Genomic DNA, 15,992 nt, shown 5'->3' on the forward strand with positions numbered 1-15,992 from the left:
TGAATGTCCTGTGATGTCTAGTGATGTCCTGTGATGTGACTGTCGATTGGTACATGTGCTAGATGTGTGTTCCTAGTACGTAGGTGCTAACAGTCAGTGTCTGCTAAGACGGTTTATGGCCTCTATCTGTTTTGCAGGCGTAATCCAGGGCGATTACAATGCTTCCAAGAGGGGGGTATGTCACAAAGTGATGACATGACGTGGCAGCAGTACGGACGCCCCAAAATCGCGCCGGAAATTGCGGCGGATTTTGCGGCAACCTGGCAGCTTTTTGGGCGATGCTTATTTTCTGCTTTATTCAAGCTTGAGAGAGAGAGAAAGAATCCTTGCTTTAATTTTACCAAGGCTTTTGATTTTAAGCTTTTGGGGCTTTGCTTTTGGCATCCCTTGTAAACAAATAAATAAGTGGTTTGGGCTCCCACTCTGCAGAGCATCTGGACGCAGAGTTTGAGAGGAGACCCAACCGCACTCTTGTACTTTGAACTCAGATTAATACAAAAAGAAATACTGAAAGGGGCCAATATCTCTAGGCACGGAACTCTGTCGGGCCAGTGTAAATCAATTGTGAACTGTGAACTGTTTTGAACTGGTCATTTGGTGTTGTCGCGGTAGATTCTTGACTTGGAGTGTCCAAGTCTGTTACATATCGCCCTTGATTACACCTACAAAACAAACAAAGGCCATAAACTGCCTTAGCAAACACTGACTGTTAGTACCTACGCACTAGGAACACACATCTAGCACATGTACCAATCGACATTCACATCACACAACATCACAGGACATCACATGACATTCAACATTCATTCGGATCTTACACCATGATTTTATCGGCAATGTAGCTAGCAATCGCATCTAGATCCAGTCGGGACCTCATAGATGTCCAATTGACTAATCCCTATTGCAACCATGTATATTCGACATCATTTAGACCAAAATGCTGTAGTCATTTTGTCTATCAGTTCCTGCACTTTTAAAAAAAAGTCAAGAACAAATCAGTTTCATATTCCGGAATTCCATTTCATAGAGTCATACATCAAAATACTGTCAGCTCTCACTATCCCTGAAGCTCAAAGAGACATCAGTGACTCTAGTATTCAAAAATCAAGGTATCTATTGACAAAGGAGCGGAGTAACTCTCCTCTTGTGCAACCCATCGCACCAGATCTCCGGCCAAGCTGAATTCGGGGTTCCATTTGGAGTAGACTATGCTAAACCAAAAGCTTCAAGGTAAAGGTTCACAATCTGAGGAGTATCTGCTAGGTCCTCCTCCTCCATTCACTTCGCATCCAATGCAGGATAGTTCTTGAACTTAACCAAGAACCGCCTTCGTACTTTACCCTTATTCTTTTTGTCCTTGTGTGCCAAAATCTGTTCAGGAACAAGGATCTCCTCGTTTTCTTCCACTTCGGGTTGCTCATCGAGCTCCCCATCTTCGGGCACATTACCTTTAAAAGGTTTCAAGACACTCCCATGAAAAGCATTGTGAATCCTCCAAATGTGAGGCAGTTTCAGTCAGAAGGAGACATCATTTATCTTTTTGGAGATCTGGAAAGGTCCGTAGTATCTCATACTAAGCTTTGGAAAAAGTCTTTTTGGAGAACTGGAAAGGTCCGTAGTATCTCATACTAAGATTTGGAAAAAGGCTCTCCTTTCCCTTCTTCTTTCTCAGGCGTGCCTTCTCAAAACGTAAGAGCACCCAATCATCCTCCTTCAATTTCAAATCGCGATGATGGGGATGCACTGCCTTTTTCTGTCGTTCTTGAGATTTCTGCAAAGCCTCGCGGACTTTGGCAAAAGCCGTATCTAAGTCGCGCCTGTATTTATCCGCTTCAAAAATCTTATCTTTCGTGCATAGGAAGGGTGGAACCTTTGCAACACCTTCAACAATCTCAAATAGCGCCTTCCCCGTCGAAGATTGAATTAGCAACCTTAGATTGTCCGTCACTCTGCGGGTGGAAAGATGACGAGAACTGCAACAGCGTGCCAATGTTCTTCCAAATTGCCTTCAAAACAAACTCGTAAATCTGGGGTCCCTGTCGGAGACAATCGTTTCAGGCATACCATGTAATCGGAAAATCTGGGCCACAAACAGTCTCGCTGAGTGATCCGGCTTGACTGTTTTCTTCACTGGAATGAAATGAGCCTGCTTGCTAAATCTGTCAATAACAGTCCAGATACCATCGTGACCACTTTGTGTTCTCGGGAGATCAAAAATGAAATCCATTGCAATACTTTCCGAGGGGCGGGTGGGTATGGGCAAAGGCTGTAACAATCCCTATGCTTTATGCCTATCAAACTTGACCTTCTGGCATACCAAGCAACTGTGCACAAACTCGTCCACATCCTTCTTGAGTCTCGGCCAAAAGAAGTATCTCTCTACCCCTTTCATGGTGGTAGAAATGCCAGGATGACACGTAAAAGACGGACAATGGCATTCAGTCATAACCTTTTCCCTCAACGGCTGTGTAACGCACAACATGGTTTTCCTCATCAAATAGCCATCCTTAATGGAATATCCCGCTATTCTCTCCCCATCCCGTATCATGTGAAAACGTCTACAAATCCGGATAAGTGGCATACTGGTCCACCATATCCTCGAAACTCCTATGATGTATTGCGGAAATAGCCAGAACCAACGGCTTCCGAGACAAAGCATCTGCCACCAAATTCTTCTGTCCTTGCACCTGGACAATCTGGAAGTGAAACTGTGACAAGATGTTCGCCCACCGCATCTGCTTTTCCGATAGCTGCTTCTGTGACAAGAAGTAGCGCAAACTTTGATGGTCTCTAAAGACAATAAAATCTGCTCCGAGTAGGTAGTGCGTCACTGAGTAAGAGCATGGATAACCGCCAAAAGCTCTCTCTCATAAATCTGTGCTATCATTTTCGGCCTTGAGAACAATCGGCTCTCGTAAGCAATGACATGGCCTTCTTGCATTAAGACCCCACCCGGACTACGACCACAACCATCACAATATACTTCAAATGACTTCTGCAAGTCCGGCAAAGTCAAAACTGGTCCCATAGTCAGTTTCTCTTTCAAAGTTTGAAAGGCAGTCACCTCTATGGGTCCCCACGAGAAAGGGACTCCTTTCTATGTCAAGATATGCAAAGGGGAAGCAACCTCTGCAAACTTTCGAATGAACCGCCTATAGTAGGAACACAATCCCAAGAAGCTTTTAACTTCATGGACATTCTTCAAATTGGGCCAATCACGGATAGTCTCTATCTTGGCCGGATCCATTTGCACTCCTGCTCTGCTGACACAATGTGTCCCAAAAAGTGTATCACTGATAGGAAAAATTCACTTTTCTTCACATTAATCACTAACTTGTGATCTCGTAATGCCTGAAAGACCTGAAGCAAATGATCTCTATGTTCTGCCTCATTCTTGGAGAAAACAATGATATCATCAAAGAAAGTGCCAACAAATAGCCTGTACTCTCGAAAAATCATGTCCATCATCCGGTTAAATGTCGCAGGAGCATTGGTTAAGCCAAAAGGCATCACCAAAAACTCAAATAACCCAAAAGTCGTCCGAAAGGCTGTCTTGTAGACGTCTCCCGGCACGATTCGGATCTAATGATATCCACTCTTCAAATCAATCCTGCTAAAACACAAAGATCCCTGTAATCTGTCGAGTATATCATCGATCCTAGGAATCGGAAATGTGTTCTTGATGGTGATTTTGTTGAGAGCTCTATAATCAATGCACATTCTCCAAGATCCATCTTTCTTCAAAACCAACAACACGAGAGAAATATGCTGAAGTACTAGGCTAGACAAGACGCTTTTCCAAGAGGTCTTTCACTTGGTTTATAATCTCTTCGTTCTGAGCTCGGCTCACACGATAAGGTGGCCGGTTCCGTGGTGTGCTTCCAGGAATCAGATCAATAGTATGATCTTCAGGACGAGCGGGTGGTAACTCGCCTAGCAGGCCCTCTGAGAAGCAATCGGCATGAGAGTGGAGAAAATCTTGGCGTTCAAGTTCAGACATATTTGTCCTATCCTCATTACTCAACTCTTTCATAAAGATCGAGCAACAAACAGACTCGATTTCATTAACTTTAAAATGGCCGAAGCCGATACAATAGGGACAGTCTCTCCCTTAAGTTTAATGTCAAGTACAATGGTTCTGCCCTTCTCTGTAGTCAATGTCGCTTTTCTCGCTCGATAGTCGACCACCGCGTTGTTCTTGTGGTACCAGGGAATTCCCAAGAGAACATCACAACCTTCCAAAGGCATTATGTAAAAGTCCTCATGCCCCAAATACCCCTAACAATGCAACCGAAGTTTGCCAATGACAGGTGTAATGGCTACGTCCCTGCCCGGTGCCGCTAGAACTGCCTCTGCAAGTGGTCCTATCTGATCGGTAGTGTATCTCGAGCCGCACCGCCAATTCCGGTGAAATGAAGTTTGCCTTGGCTCCTCCATCAAAGAATATCAAGGCTTCTTGGTCTTTCACTTTGCCCCAAGCTCGGCAAAGTTCTGTACTCTCGTCCAACGTGCTAGGATCGGTACCCACACAATCTGGAACTAGTCTTGTTTTCATCTTGCCTTTTCTTCCAGGTTTCTCAGCTGCTCTTGAACTCTCAGGCATGTCGTCGTCCTTGTCATTCTGTTCTTTCTGTGCCTTTTTATGGCGCTTCACGAGATAAGTCCAGTTTCCCCGCATCCAAAGCACTTTCTTCCCTGAGGAGTAAGCTTGGGTCGTGCATCCTTCTTTTCTGGGTTGCTCTTTCTCTTTCTACTTTCATTTGTTGAAGTCTGTTCGGCTCTTTGTGTCATGATCTAATCGGTGGGGTAGGTCAAACTGCCAGAGTGAATGGCAAACCCCGTTTTGCATGACTAGTCAAATCCTGAATAGAAGCTGACTTTTGTTCCAAGCATGATCTGGAATCTCTGTAGGTAGACCCAAGGTAAACTGCTCAATTTGTTCCTTGAACGAGATCTTCTTAAATGAAGAGGCGGGTAGAAAAGAGCTCCAGAATCTCTCGCAATAAGCGTCCACTGTGTCCTTCTTGGTCATTTGAAGATGGTTCCAAGCAGTTCGTATATCATGTTCATACTCTCGAGTCAGCCAAGAAGAAATAAAAAGCCTCTTGAATTTCAGTCATTTAACCGGCAGAGTTTTGCTTAATAGAAGCGTGGACCACCAAGTTCGAGCATTCCCCTTAAATTAAGAGGCAGCTCTCTGAATCCTGCTCTCAGTAACGCCCTCCCACGAAAGCGATGTCAAACTGTTGTACAAAAGACAAAGCCTTCGAAGCATCTCTATAACTAGAAAACGTGTCAAATTTAATTGACTCCCCATCTTCCTTAAACTCTCGGACTTTCTTGCTTTTGTCCTCCAGAAAGTCATATTGGTTGGCTTTATAAACATTCTTCTTCTTTTCATAAAAGTTGTTGTCGTCAGAGTCTGAACTGGACGATTCCTCTGTGGAACTATCAATCACGGGGCGAGATTTAGACTTCTTTGCCTTTTTCTTGCCCTTTCGGAAGCGTTTCTTTTTGCTTCGCTTTTTGCCTTTTTTGTCTTCTTCGCTCGAGTCAGATGAGCTAGAAGAACTGTCAAAAGAAGAGGAGGAAGAACTAGGTACTCCAGTCTCTTTCAAATCGAACACACTTCTTCTGTTTCTTTGCCTTTTCAAAAGTCAACTGACGACCCAAATAGCCCGGGAAGTCAGTGCCTTTCTTCTGCTTTTTACCATGCTTTTCAGCTTTGTTTTGCGCGTCAAAAAGCTGAGCAATTCGTGCATCAACCACCTCTTCTAATTCCTTCTCTGTAATATGTATACTTCTTGGGAGTAGGAAGGTTCTTGAGAGCGGGTTTTCGGGGTGGTTCTGTGGTTTTCTGCCACTGTGTGTGCACTTTCCTCCAAAGATGTCTTGCTCATATATTTTGCCATTTTCGGGTCCTTGGCAAAATTAAGCATCATCTTTGTTGCGTCGCCGATCAATCGTTGACGCTCCATCTCTCGACGCTCCGCCTAAGTAGGCTGAGGCGGGCCATACTCCATGCCGGAATCTTCGTTGTGATCCCTTCCCGCATCACCGGATGCAGAGGGAGTCGACTGATCTTTGCCTGAAGCCATAGGTGCCGCGGAAAAAAAAATTAGGGATCGGATTTCCCGTAGAAGAGAAATCGGCCGTGCTCTGATACCACTGTAACAGACTTGGAGACTCCAAGTCAAGAATCTACCGCGACAGCACCAAATAACCACTTCAAAACAGTTCACAGTTCACAGTTCACAATTTATTCAACACTGGCCCGGCGGAGTTCCGTGCCTAGAGATATTGGCCCCAAAGATTGGCGCCCCTTTCGGTATTTCTTTTTGTATTAATCTGAGTTCAAAGTACAAGAGTGCGGGTAGGCGCTCACACTCAGACTCTGCATCCAGATGCTCTGAGTTGTGAGAGGCCAGCCCGCTTATTTAAAAGTACAAGGGATGCCAAAAGCAAAGCCCCAAAAGCTGGTAAACTCAAAAGCTTTGAAAATAAAGCAAAGGCTATTTTCTCTCTCATAGGCTTTTATAAAAATTAAGCCAAAAGTTCTTGAATAAAATAAAGCAGAGCTTTTCTCTCTCTCTAATTCCTTGTGTAGGAAATAAAGCAGGTCCAGCAGCGTAGGAAAAGCATCGCCCAAAAGCTGCCAGAAATCTGTCGTACAACGCTGCCACGTCAGCAGTCCGGAAATCCGCAATCTACGCCGCATTTTGCACTGGCGTCCATACAGCTTGCCACGTGGCAGCCTCTCCACATTTTACGCTGCAGCTAGCCAGGTCAGCATTTAGGATTTCCTGTTGCCCGCTTCTGTTCGGCAGTGTGTGTGTGTTGCCACGTCACCAGTTTGTGACACAATACCTCAAGTGCACACTATACTAACTTGGATGGTGAATGTCGCTGCTATAACTCCTCAAGACGAGGCACCTCGGGGGCTGACTTGATGCCCCTTTGGATCCTTCTTGATGTGGGATTGCGGATGGCCACCAAGGGGAAAATCTGGGGCTGAATTGCTCTCCCAATGTGAGAGGAATGAAGGGCTGAAATGCGGATCTCGATGACATCGATGATGGACAGAAATGGAGCACTCAATGTTGGTGAGGGAATTGCCGAGGAGAAGCTCAATGGGCTGCCGAAGGACCAGACCGCATATGGGAGAGGCTAGCGTTAGCAAATCTTGCACGCTCCAGCAACGAAACGGGCTGACAATGAAAACGCTAGCTGATTTGCTACTACGACTTTGCGCTGGCTGATCTACAGCAAAACATTGGGCTGAATGTTGCAAAACGCTGGCGCTGATCTTAGGCTGAGAAAACGCTAGGCTTGATCTACTCCTCCTTCTAGTGCTAGGCAATCTCATGTGATCACAGGCAGATGGGTTCCCTTTATAGACAAGGCTTTGGGCTTATCATTCACTTAAGGGCTAGGTAGGGCAATCTGTCCACCAACCCAACAAATAAATAAATCATAAAAACATTTATTAATAAGTTTGACCAAGGGATCAGTTGCTGGGTAAAGCTATCGCACCATCTGCTCACCTGGGAATCTGATCGACGTGGGAAATGGCTTGTTGGATTCCTCCAACCTAGAACTATATGCACATCATGCTAGATGCCCACCATAGTGTAACAACATCTATCAAAACACGTGTACAAACAATTTATGCAAGAGGGTAACTGGAAAACCAAATCTAATGGACTCGTCCGGACATGCAAGTCTTCCGAACAAGCTTACAAAATTGCCATAACTAATCCTCCTAGGAGTCTAGAAACTCCTATCTAGGAAAAAGGGAAAATTTGGCTCTGAAAGTCGATGAAGCATGTCCATGTCGCACAGAGAGACATGTGCACGTGACAACTCTTTTTGGCATCCCCTTTTTTGTATCCTCTCAAGACCTTGCAAGTGTGCAACTTGTCCCTTGAGCACTCCTTTTTTTCTATGACTACTAATCTATCATAATGCAATTGTCTGTTTCTTTTTAAGAATTTCTCTAAATTCCAATCATACCTTTGTAATTGAAGTTTGAATTGTAGAAAAGGTTTCTCTTTGTGTGAATCATGCATATGAATATAGAGTAAAACCTAGTCTTAAAATCACGTGATTTATTTTTTGAATGCACGTAATAAAAAAAATTCAAGTGCTTTAGTGCCGCACTACAATGCACGTAAAACCGAGGTACACCAACACACGTAACCACCCTCGATAATGGAGAGCTTGAGAGGGTAATGGAGATTGGAGAGCTTGAGAGCGTAATGGGGAGGGTAATGGAGGAGATTGGAGGGCAATGGGGAGCTTGAGAGCTGGTAGGTGTTGGAGAACAAGAGGGAGAGTTCACCTTAAATAGCTTTTAGAAGCATGAGAGAGGGGTATCATACATGAGAGAGAGGAAGAGTGATGGGAGAGCATGAGAGAGTGATGGGAGAGCATGGGAGAGTGAGAGGGATAGCATGAGAGAGTGATGGATCATGGGAGAGCATGAAAGTCTCAATTAGTTGGGAGAATGCCCAAAGGGCATCCAAAGAATGCCTAAAGGGGTGTGAGTCTTGAGAGTGCGCGTGTGCGGAAGCGTGAGAGAGAGAGAGAGAGAGAGAGAGAGAGAGAGAGAGAGAGAGAGAGAGAGAGAGAGAGAGAGAGTAGACAGTAGACACAAAACGCCAGAGATGGGGAAAGGGAGCGATCGGCCCCCCACTGACTACCAGAGCAGGAGACCCAATACACAATGACCAGATGATGTGGAAGTGGGTACCCCTCGGCCCCATAAATAAGTGTCCAAGGGGAGGTAGGGCAAGGCCTGATAAAAATCCCCACGACCCAACAAAAAAATGATATATGGAAATATATGTGGGCACTCGGACAAAAGTGGCCGGTCGGCCCCAAACTCGGGCGGTCGGACCAGGTACAACCTAGACTATGCGGAGAAACACTAGCCGTACAAGTATGCCCTAGACCTGTGAAGCAGCAGACTCGTGTAAATCTAACACCCCCTCTCAACACCCGATGCTGAACAAACCGCATGAAGCCGAAGACGTGAGGCAAATGATGAAGATGTCTGCTGCAATGTCCACTGAAGGATACTCCATGAGGTAGTAGCAGTCTCGGGTCTCCCAACCTCCAAGAAATCTCCATGGTAAAGTGCCGTCACGAGCAGTGTAGCAAACTGTTGTGCTCCGCTAATGTAGTGTGAAGGAACTGCATGAAGGTCCCGAACTGAGTGTGAAAACAACTCCTTCTCGTGAAAGAAGTGCCAATAAACCTACAAGTGTCCTGCCCAATAGGTCTGCGGTGTCTGTAGTCAAACTGTCTAGAGAAAAGGGAGAAGCCCAAGATCCGTCATGGCAATGACCGGAACCCTGTCAATGCATGAACCTGCAACTTAGTGTGGCTAGGTGGCTAAGCTGTGTAAAACCCCAGGAAGGCCAGACGTAGCAATCTGCATCGTAAACTCCTCCAAAACAAGAAAAGCCTGACTAAACAGTCTGCACTGTAGAAGCTACCGTAAGTTGCAACAGTCATCGAGAGACCGCACGGACCACCACCGGATGGTGTCCTGTCAGTAGGTAGAGTAATCCAAGATGAGGGGAAAGCCAGACTCGACCGTCTGCGCTGTGAAGTGCCTCTGAGAAGAGGTGTGGTCAGACCAAGCTGTCTGCACCGTAATCATCTTATATGAAAAAGGGAAGCCAGACTGAGCAGTCTGCACTGTGAATATCCTCTGAGAAGAGGAAAGGCAAGACCGATCTATATGCGCCGTCTTGCGTATATCTCCAGCCTCCAATCCTCCGGTGTCAACAAAAACAGAATCCGCGCCAACAATGCCACCACACCGCAACTCGGTGTCGCTCTCAATGTGAATGAGCTGGGAGTGGCCTACTGCCCAGGTCAAGGGATAAGTCTGCAGTAAGGTTACCGAGGGTGAGTGTAAGCAACTCTGAAGGTAGCAATCTAAATGATCAAGAGTATAAAAGAGCAATTGCACTACCATCCAAGCCAAGCTCGGGGTGACTCTGGATGTAGTCGCGAAATGATGCCTGATCTCCCGCATCTCGCGGGTAAACTCTCTAAACTCTCCAAGAGAGTCCAAAGCACTTAAGTCCCACTCTAGTCTGTAGATCCAAGCAATGAACCTGTCCAAGAAGAGATCCAAGATCCTCTCCCTAAGTCCATGTAGATGCTCCTTTGTAAGCGGTAAGTGTCTGTCCACCCAAGATGGTGGTGTCCTCTCTGAGAATGTCGGAATCCCATATGCCATGAGCATGGCCATATCTCATGTGAACTCCTCTAATGAGTGCATAGGTATGTCCATAGCAAACCACAAGTCACCACCCCCTCTGGAGTGCGTAACCGCTGAATGATGGTTGGAATGAATGGATCTCCCAAGGATTGTACGCCCATAGATGATCAAGCCAATGTCGAAGATACCGTGTATTGTAGCAGTCATTGAGAGACCGCACGGACTGTCACAAGACAGGCACCACGTGCCAATAGAAAAGAACAGACTGAACAGACTTTTAGCACTTCATTAACAATTGAACTGAGAGAGAGAGAGAGAGACGACACGCGACACGGAGTGACGGAATTCCACCCCAGAGAGTATTGGCCCCAAACCTTGGCACCCCTTTCGGTATTTCTTTATATTGCATCAACACAGTACAAGCCGGTACTCCAGACTCTACACCTTCTCCAGGAAGCATGCCAAAGAATCAGCCCTAACCTCATATTTGAAAAGCACTTGCAGTGAAAAGCCTTCAAACTCAAAAGCATCTCGTCCAAAAGCAAAGCCAAAAAGCTGCCAACCTAAATCACGGAAATCCGTACAGCTTGCCACGTCATCAGCCAATGCAAAACGCGGAAACCCGTACAACCTACCACGTCATCATGACAGCGCAAATTTCGTAAATCTACCACGTCATCAGTTTTTGTGTGTGTGCGGGTCTTGCTTTATTTTGAACCTTTGTGTCACTTGGGGCCCCATCAGACAGGGTCCCCATAAGTTGGAAGGACTTCTTCTTCTTTTGCTACTTGTCCTTCTTAGGGTTTAGGCCCCTTGGCCAGCATATGAAAGTTGGCTCCATTCTTTAGGAATTTGCCACGTCAACAGTTTGTTACATCTCCCCTTCTTGAAAGAGAGTAATCGTCCGCGATCACAGCATATCTGCAAAACAACTCAAGTTAGCTCAAAAATTTCCTAGGGTCATTCCGAGGGACATTCGGAGGGACAATTAGTTTGCTCTTTTTATTAAGGAGTTAGCTTCTCCTTTCTGCTGTTTTGATCAAGGAGTTAGCGTCTCCTTTCGGCAAGGAGTTAGCTTCTCCTTTCTGCTCTTTTGAACAAGGAGTTAGCTTATCCTTTCGTCCACATCGGAACTCTTGATATTCCGGCGTAGTAAAATTAGCCATCACACCCAAACCGTACCGATCTTCCACAGGTGTCTTGATGCACATAAATTACATATCCAGGCAATCTCATCCAATTAGGAATATTCAGTAATTGGCACATCACAATGCAACACAAATGCTTACATATGCATGTTACAAGACACAACAAACACCACCGCTGAGCACTCCTCCGAGACAAACAATCTGCAGTATGAAGCTACTCAACGACTACCTCGTCACTCCCCCCGCAAATAACCTAAAAAGGTCCGGGCCCTGAGCTCAGAGGACTGTACAACCAAACACTCCCCAGACCGCAGTCTGCGTCGCTTGGAGGTTCAAGCATACAACCAAACGCTCCCCAGGCATCGGCCTAAGTCGTTCGGTTTTCTAGCATACAACGGAACGCTCCCCAGGCATCGGCCTGCGTGGTTCCGAGGTTTTCAAACATACAACGAAACGCTCCCCAGGCATCGACCTGCGACGTTCCGAGGTCCAAACAATACCAAAACAGTATTTCTCACTCTTCCACCAAGAGTAAAATCACCAATTATTGAAACTAGTATCAAACCAGAGTCAAACGATTCAAATCGGCACCAAAACAAGTTCAAAACATATACCATCCATTTCAAACAAATTCCAAGCAAGATCACCAAACAAGATCAAACAGAACTAAAACTTAAAAATCAATCTCGACATCAGTCGAGCTCAAAAAGTCAATTGACTTTCCATCTTGAAACCTACACCAAAAATTAGGGTTAGGTTCCTTCCATGAGGTCGTAGCCGAGCACAACATGGTCCATTAGCTCTTGGACAGACAGTGTTTCTTTGGCGGCGATGGTAGTTCCAAGAGATAGCAATCACACCGAACCTCCAAGGTCATCTGCTCATGAAGAGACATCTACTGTTTTTTTCTTGAAAGCTTGCCAAGTACTTGGAGTATGCTGCTTGGTGGCTGTAGACATCAACATCTGCGTGGCACTGCTTCTGAGAAAAACAGTGACTTGAAACAAATCTGGATCCTTCTCTTGCAAGTGATCTTAATTGGCTTAGGCCCTGTAAGACATGAGTGGTGAAGACGGGAGCACGCCCGATGCGCGATGAAGTAAGGGTGGGAGTGGCTAGTAAGTCCGGGTTGGAGGGCGAAGATACCTCCAAAAAATTCCAGAAGTCTGCTCTTTTGTGGGACCGGTATGCTTTCAGAAAAGCACACGCCTCATGCTCTGATACCACTGTCACAAGACGGGCACCACGTGCCAATAGAAAAGAACAGACTGAACAGACCTTTAGCACTTCATTAACAATTGAACTGAGAGAGAGAGAGAGAGAGAGAGACGACATGCGACACGGAGTGGCGGAATTCCACCCCAGAGAGTATTAGCCCCAAACCTTGGCGCCCCTTTCAGTATTTCTTTATATTGCATCAACAAAGTACAAGCCGGTACTCCAAACTCTACACCTTTAGGAAGCATGCCAGAGAATGAACCCTAACCTCATATTTAAAGGCCCTTGGCCTGAAAAGCACTTACAGTGAAAAGCTTTCAAACTCAAAAGCATTTGGTCCAAAAGCAAAGCCAAAAAGCTGCCGGCGTAAATCGCGGAAATCCGTACAGCTTGCCACGTCATCAGCCAACGCAAAACGCGGAAATCCATACAACCTCCCACATCATCATGTCAGCGCAAATTTCGGAAATCTGCCACGTCATCAATTTTTGTGTGTGCGCGGGTCTTGCTTTATTTTAATCCTTTGTGTCACTTGGGGCCCCATCGGACGGGGTCCCCATAAGTTGGGAGGACTTCTTCTTCTTCTGCTGCTACTTGTTCTTCTTAGGGTTTAGGCCCCTCGGCCGGCATATGTAAGTTGGCTCCATTCTTTAGGATTTTGCCACGTCAGCAGTTTGTTACACGGACCACCATTGGATGGTATCCTAGCAGGAGGTAACTTCATCCTCTGTGAAAAACACAAACCAAGAGGCTGCTGTCCACCCAGAAACACAACTGCGAGGTGATGAAAACACTGTTGTCCAGTGACTTTCAGCGTGTTCGTACGCTCCCGGCAGGGTCCGGAGCGGTGCAGAGGGTGTAGGGAGGGCGGGGAATCAATGTCACAACCCCTGGTGGGCTGAAAACTGAGAAAACAGAAGGTGTATATGGCTGAAAACAGTAGAGGATTCTCGACGGCAAGGCACCGGATGCCAAGTCGGTGGGGCAAAGGTCTCAGTAAGCTGATGCTGGCGCTGCCCCCCTCCGCTGAAAATGCAAGGTTTACCACCAAAAACACAGGTGCTCCCCAAAAACGCAAGTGATCTGAGGGGTTTCCCGCAACAAAATCCAAAAATGGCTGGCGCTGGAGGAAGCAAAAACGCAGGTGGAAATGGGGATTCCCGCGACAGAAACTGCTCCAGATGTCATCGCTTGCCTGGCTTTTTGCTGGTCGCTGGCTGATGTAAAAATGCTGGCTGATTCTTGCAGAAAACGCTGCTGATCTAATCGCTTGGGAAGAGTACCTGATGCGGAGATGCGCCTTGAACACGGCAGAGCCTGAAGTTGCTGATACCATGTGAGAGTGCGCGTATGCGGAAGCGTGAGAGAGGAGAGGAGAGAGAGAGAGACAATAGACACAAAACGCCAGAGATGGGGAAAGGGGGCGATCAGCCCCCCACTGACTACCAGAGCAAAAGATCCGATACACAATGACCGAATGATGTGGAAGTGGGTACCCCCTGGCCCCATAAATAGGTGCCCAAGGGGAGGTAGGGCAAGGCCTGATAAAAATCCCCGCGACCCAACTGAAAAATGATACATGGAAATATATGTGGGCGCCCAGACAGAAGTGGGCGGCTGGCCCCAAACTCGGGCGGCCGGACCAGGTACAACCTAGACTATGGGTGGCCAGCCCGCGGAGACATACTAGCCGTACAAGTATGCCCTAGACCTGTGAAGCAGCAGAGTGGTGTAAATCTAACAAGGTGCTGCCCAACCGTTTGCCAAACGGGCAGTCAACAGTCAGAAAGTCACTAGCAGTCACCTGCATCAGCAAGGTACAGGAACGAAGAACAGACCAAGTACGACAGAACGGAACGAAGAACGAGGTGCGAAAGGATCCGTACCTGGTACGAGTGCAACTGTGGCATAGACACACACCCTTCTCACTAAACACAGAGACCACATACACATGGTGATTCTCATTGTAATACTCAATTCTTATAAGTCGGAAAAGCTCTTGAGATTTTAGTTTTTATTTTTGTTTTATGTGGCTACTTTGCACGATCCCGAGGTGGATTGTAATTATGATGTATCTTATTCGTCCTAGTAGGTCAGATTTGGCCTCCTAAAGACGTTAATCGAATCACGCGCACGCACACAGTCTTGCATGATGAATGAAGGTTTACACCTAGGATTACCTTGCGACTACCAAGAGACACGCAAGTGACACCAACTTTTGCTCCTTCCCTTGTGTGAATCATGCGAACCAGCAAAGGGCCAGAAAGTTGTTGCAAAACATCAGTTGCCATTGCCTGAAGCAGATCCCACAAATCATAGAGACACTGAAGTTAGAATACTGTTCACAAGACACTGTACCTGAAAGGACTTGTTGAGCAATTTTTATCTGAATAATCTTTACCTTTCCCGCAATACTAAGGTACTCAATCAAAGCCCGATGAATAATCGAGTGGTCTACAATTCCCTTTTCAAGCATTGGCTGCAGAGAGCTTGTCATGTGCTCTAAAACGTTTCGTCGTTTCATGCCAGGTTCTTCGGCTAGCATATCAACAAGTCTGTAAACATGTAAGGAAAGAGGTATATGCTATGTTCAATGTAAACAAGTCTTAAGTACACCTCACAATACAAAGCAGCTTATTCCCCACCACAAATCTCAGAAAACATGACACTGGCTTATGGACCTCCCCTCAAAATGACACTCCCTATACATGGCAGCACACCTTAGTCTAGTGATCTCTACAATAAGTAAACACCTTCATTTTGGAATCATATGCCGTGACATGATTTGGACCATGTCAACTATGATGCAGTTGTTGCCTTTTTATAAACCATATAAACCAACCTGCATGGGGTATTTGACACGAGGCCCTTAAACAAGCGATATTCCGGGGAAAAGAATTCAGCAAGAAGCGCCTGCTTTTCAACACTGCTTGCAAGCTTATATGCATGTTCAACAACTGCACAGAAGCACAACTGCTATATGACTGCAAAATGATCCGCAGCTTAAGAATGATGATACAATATCCACATGTGTGCATACCTGCGGACGCAACTGGGTGGCGAAGAAACGCAACCACATTTCCATGTAGGGAGGCAATCATTTTCTGAAGCTGTTTTTTGTCAGTTGCAGCTGAAAGAGACGGTGTGAGGAAAGTAAGCTGAAAATTCATGGCTTAGTCTCCTTTCTGCAACTCTGACCCAGACAACAAAGAGAACAAGCTTGAGACAAAGCCATGCATACCCTGATCTAGCATTTTTAGCACAAGATAATGAGAATAAGTATTTTGAGCCAGCTGTAGGAATTGTGGACGTAGCTCCTCATATATGGAAGCCCTCTCCTGAGCACTACAAAATTTAAGGCATGTCTGAAACAAACGGGGACAATTAGA

At 46.0% G+C, this 15,992-nt stretch overlaps 1 protein-coding gene across 1 annotated transcript in view; it reads right to left on the reverse strand.

The window, feature by feature from the left end:
* Window positions 1-15,992, reverse strand: part of PUM24 (pumilio 24) — a 112,877-nt gene that overhangs the window by 48,856 nt on the left and 48,029 nt on the right. The window contains exons 5-9 of the mRNA XM_086515547.1: window positions 15,845-15,968; window positions 15,644-15,733; window positions 15,446-15,560; window positions 15,005-15,158; window positions 14,784-14,897 (exon numbers count right to left, since the gene is read on the reverse strand). Coding sequence (XP_086371673.1) covers window positions 14,784-14,897; window positions 15,005-15,158; window positions 15,446-15,560; window positions 15,644-15,733; window positions 15,845-15,968 — 597 coding nt within the window. The remainder of the gene's footprint in view (window positions 1-14,783; window positions 14,898-15,004; window positions 15,159-15,445; window positions 15,561-15,643; window positions 15,734-15,844; window positions 15,969-15,992) is intronic.

This window comes from Adiantum capillus-veneris, chromosome 1 (assembly GCF_014529385.1).
Source record: "Adiantum capillus-veneris isolate H3 chromosome 1, ASM1452938v2, whole genome shotgun sequence".
NCBI classification, from domain to species: Eukaryota; Viridiplantae; Streptophyta; class Polypodiopsida; order Polypodiales; family Pteridaceae; genus Adiantum; species Adiantum capillus-veneris.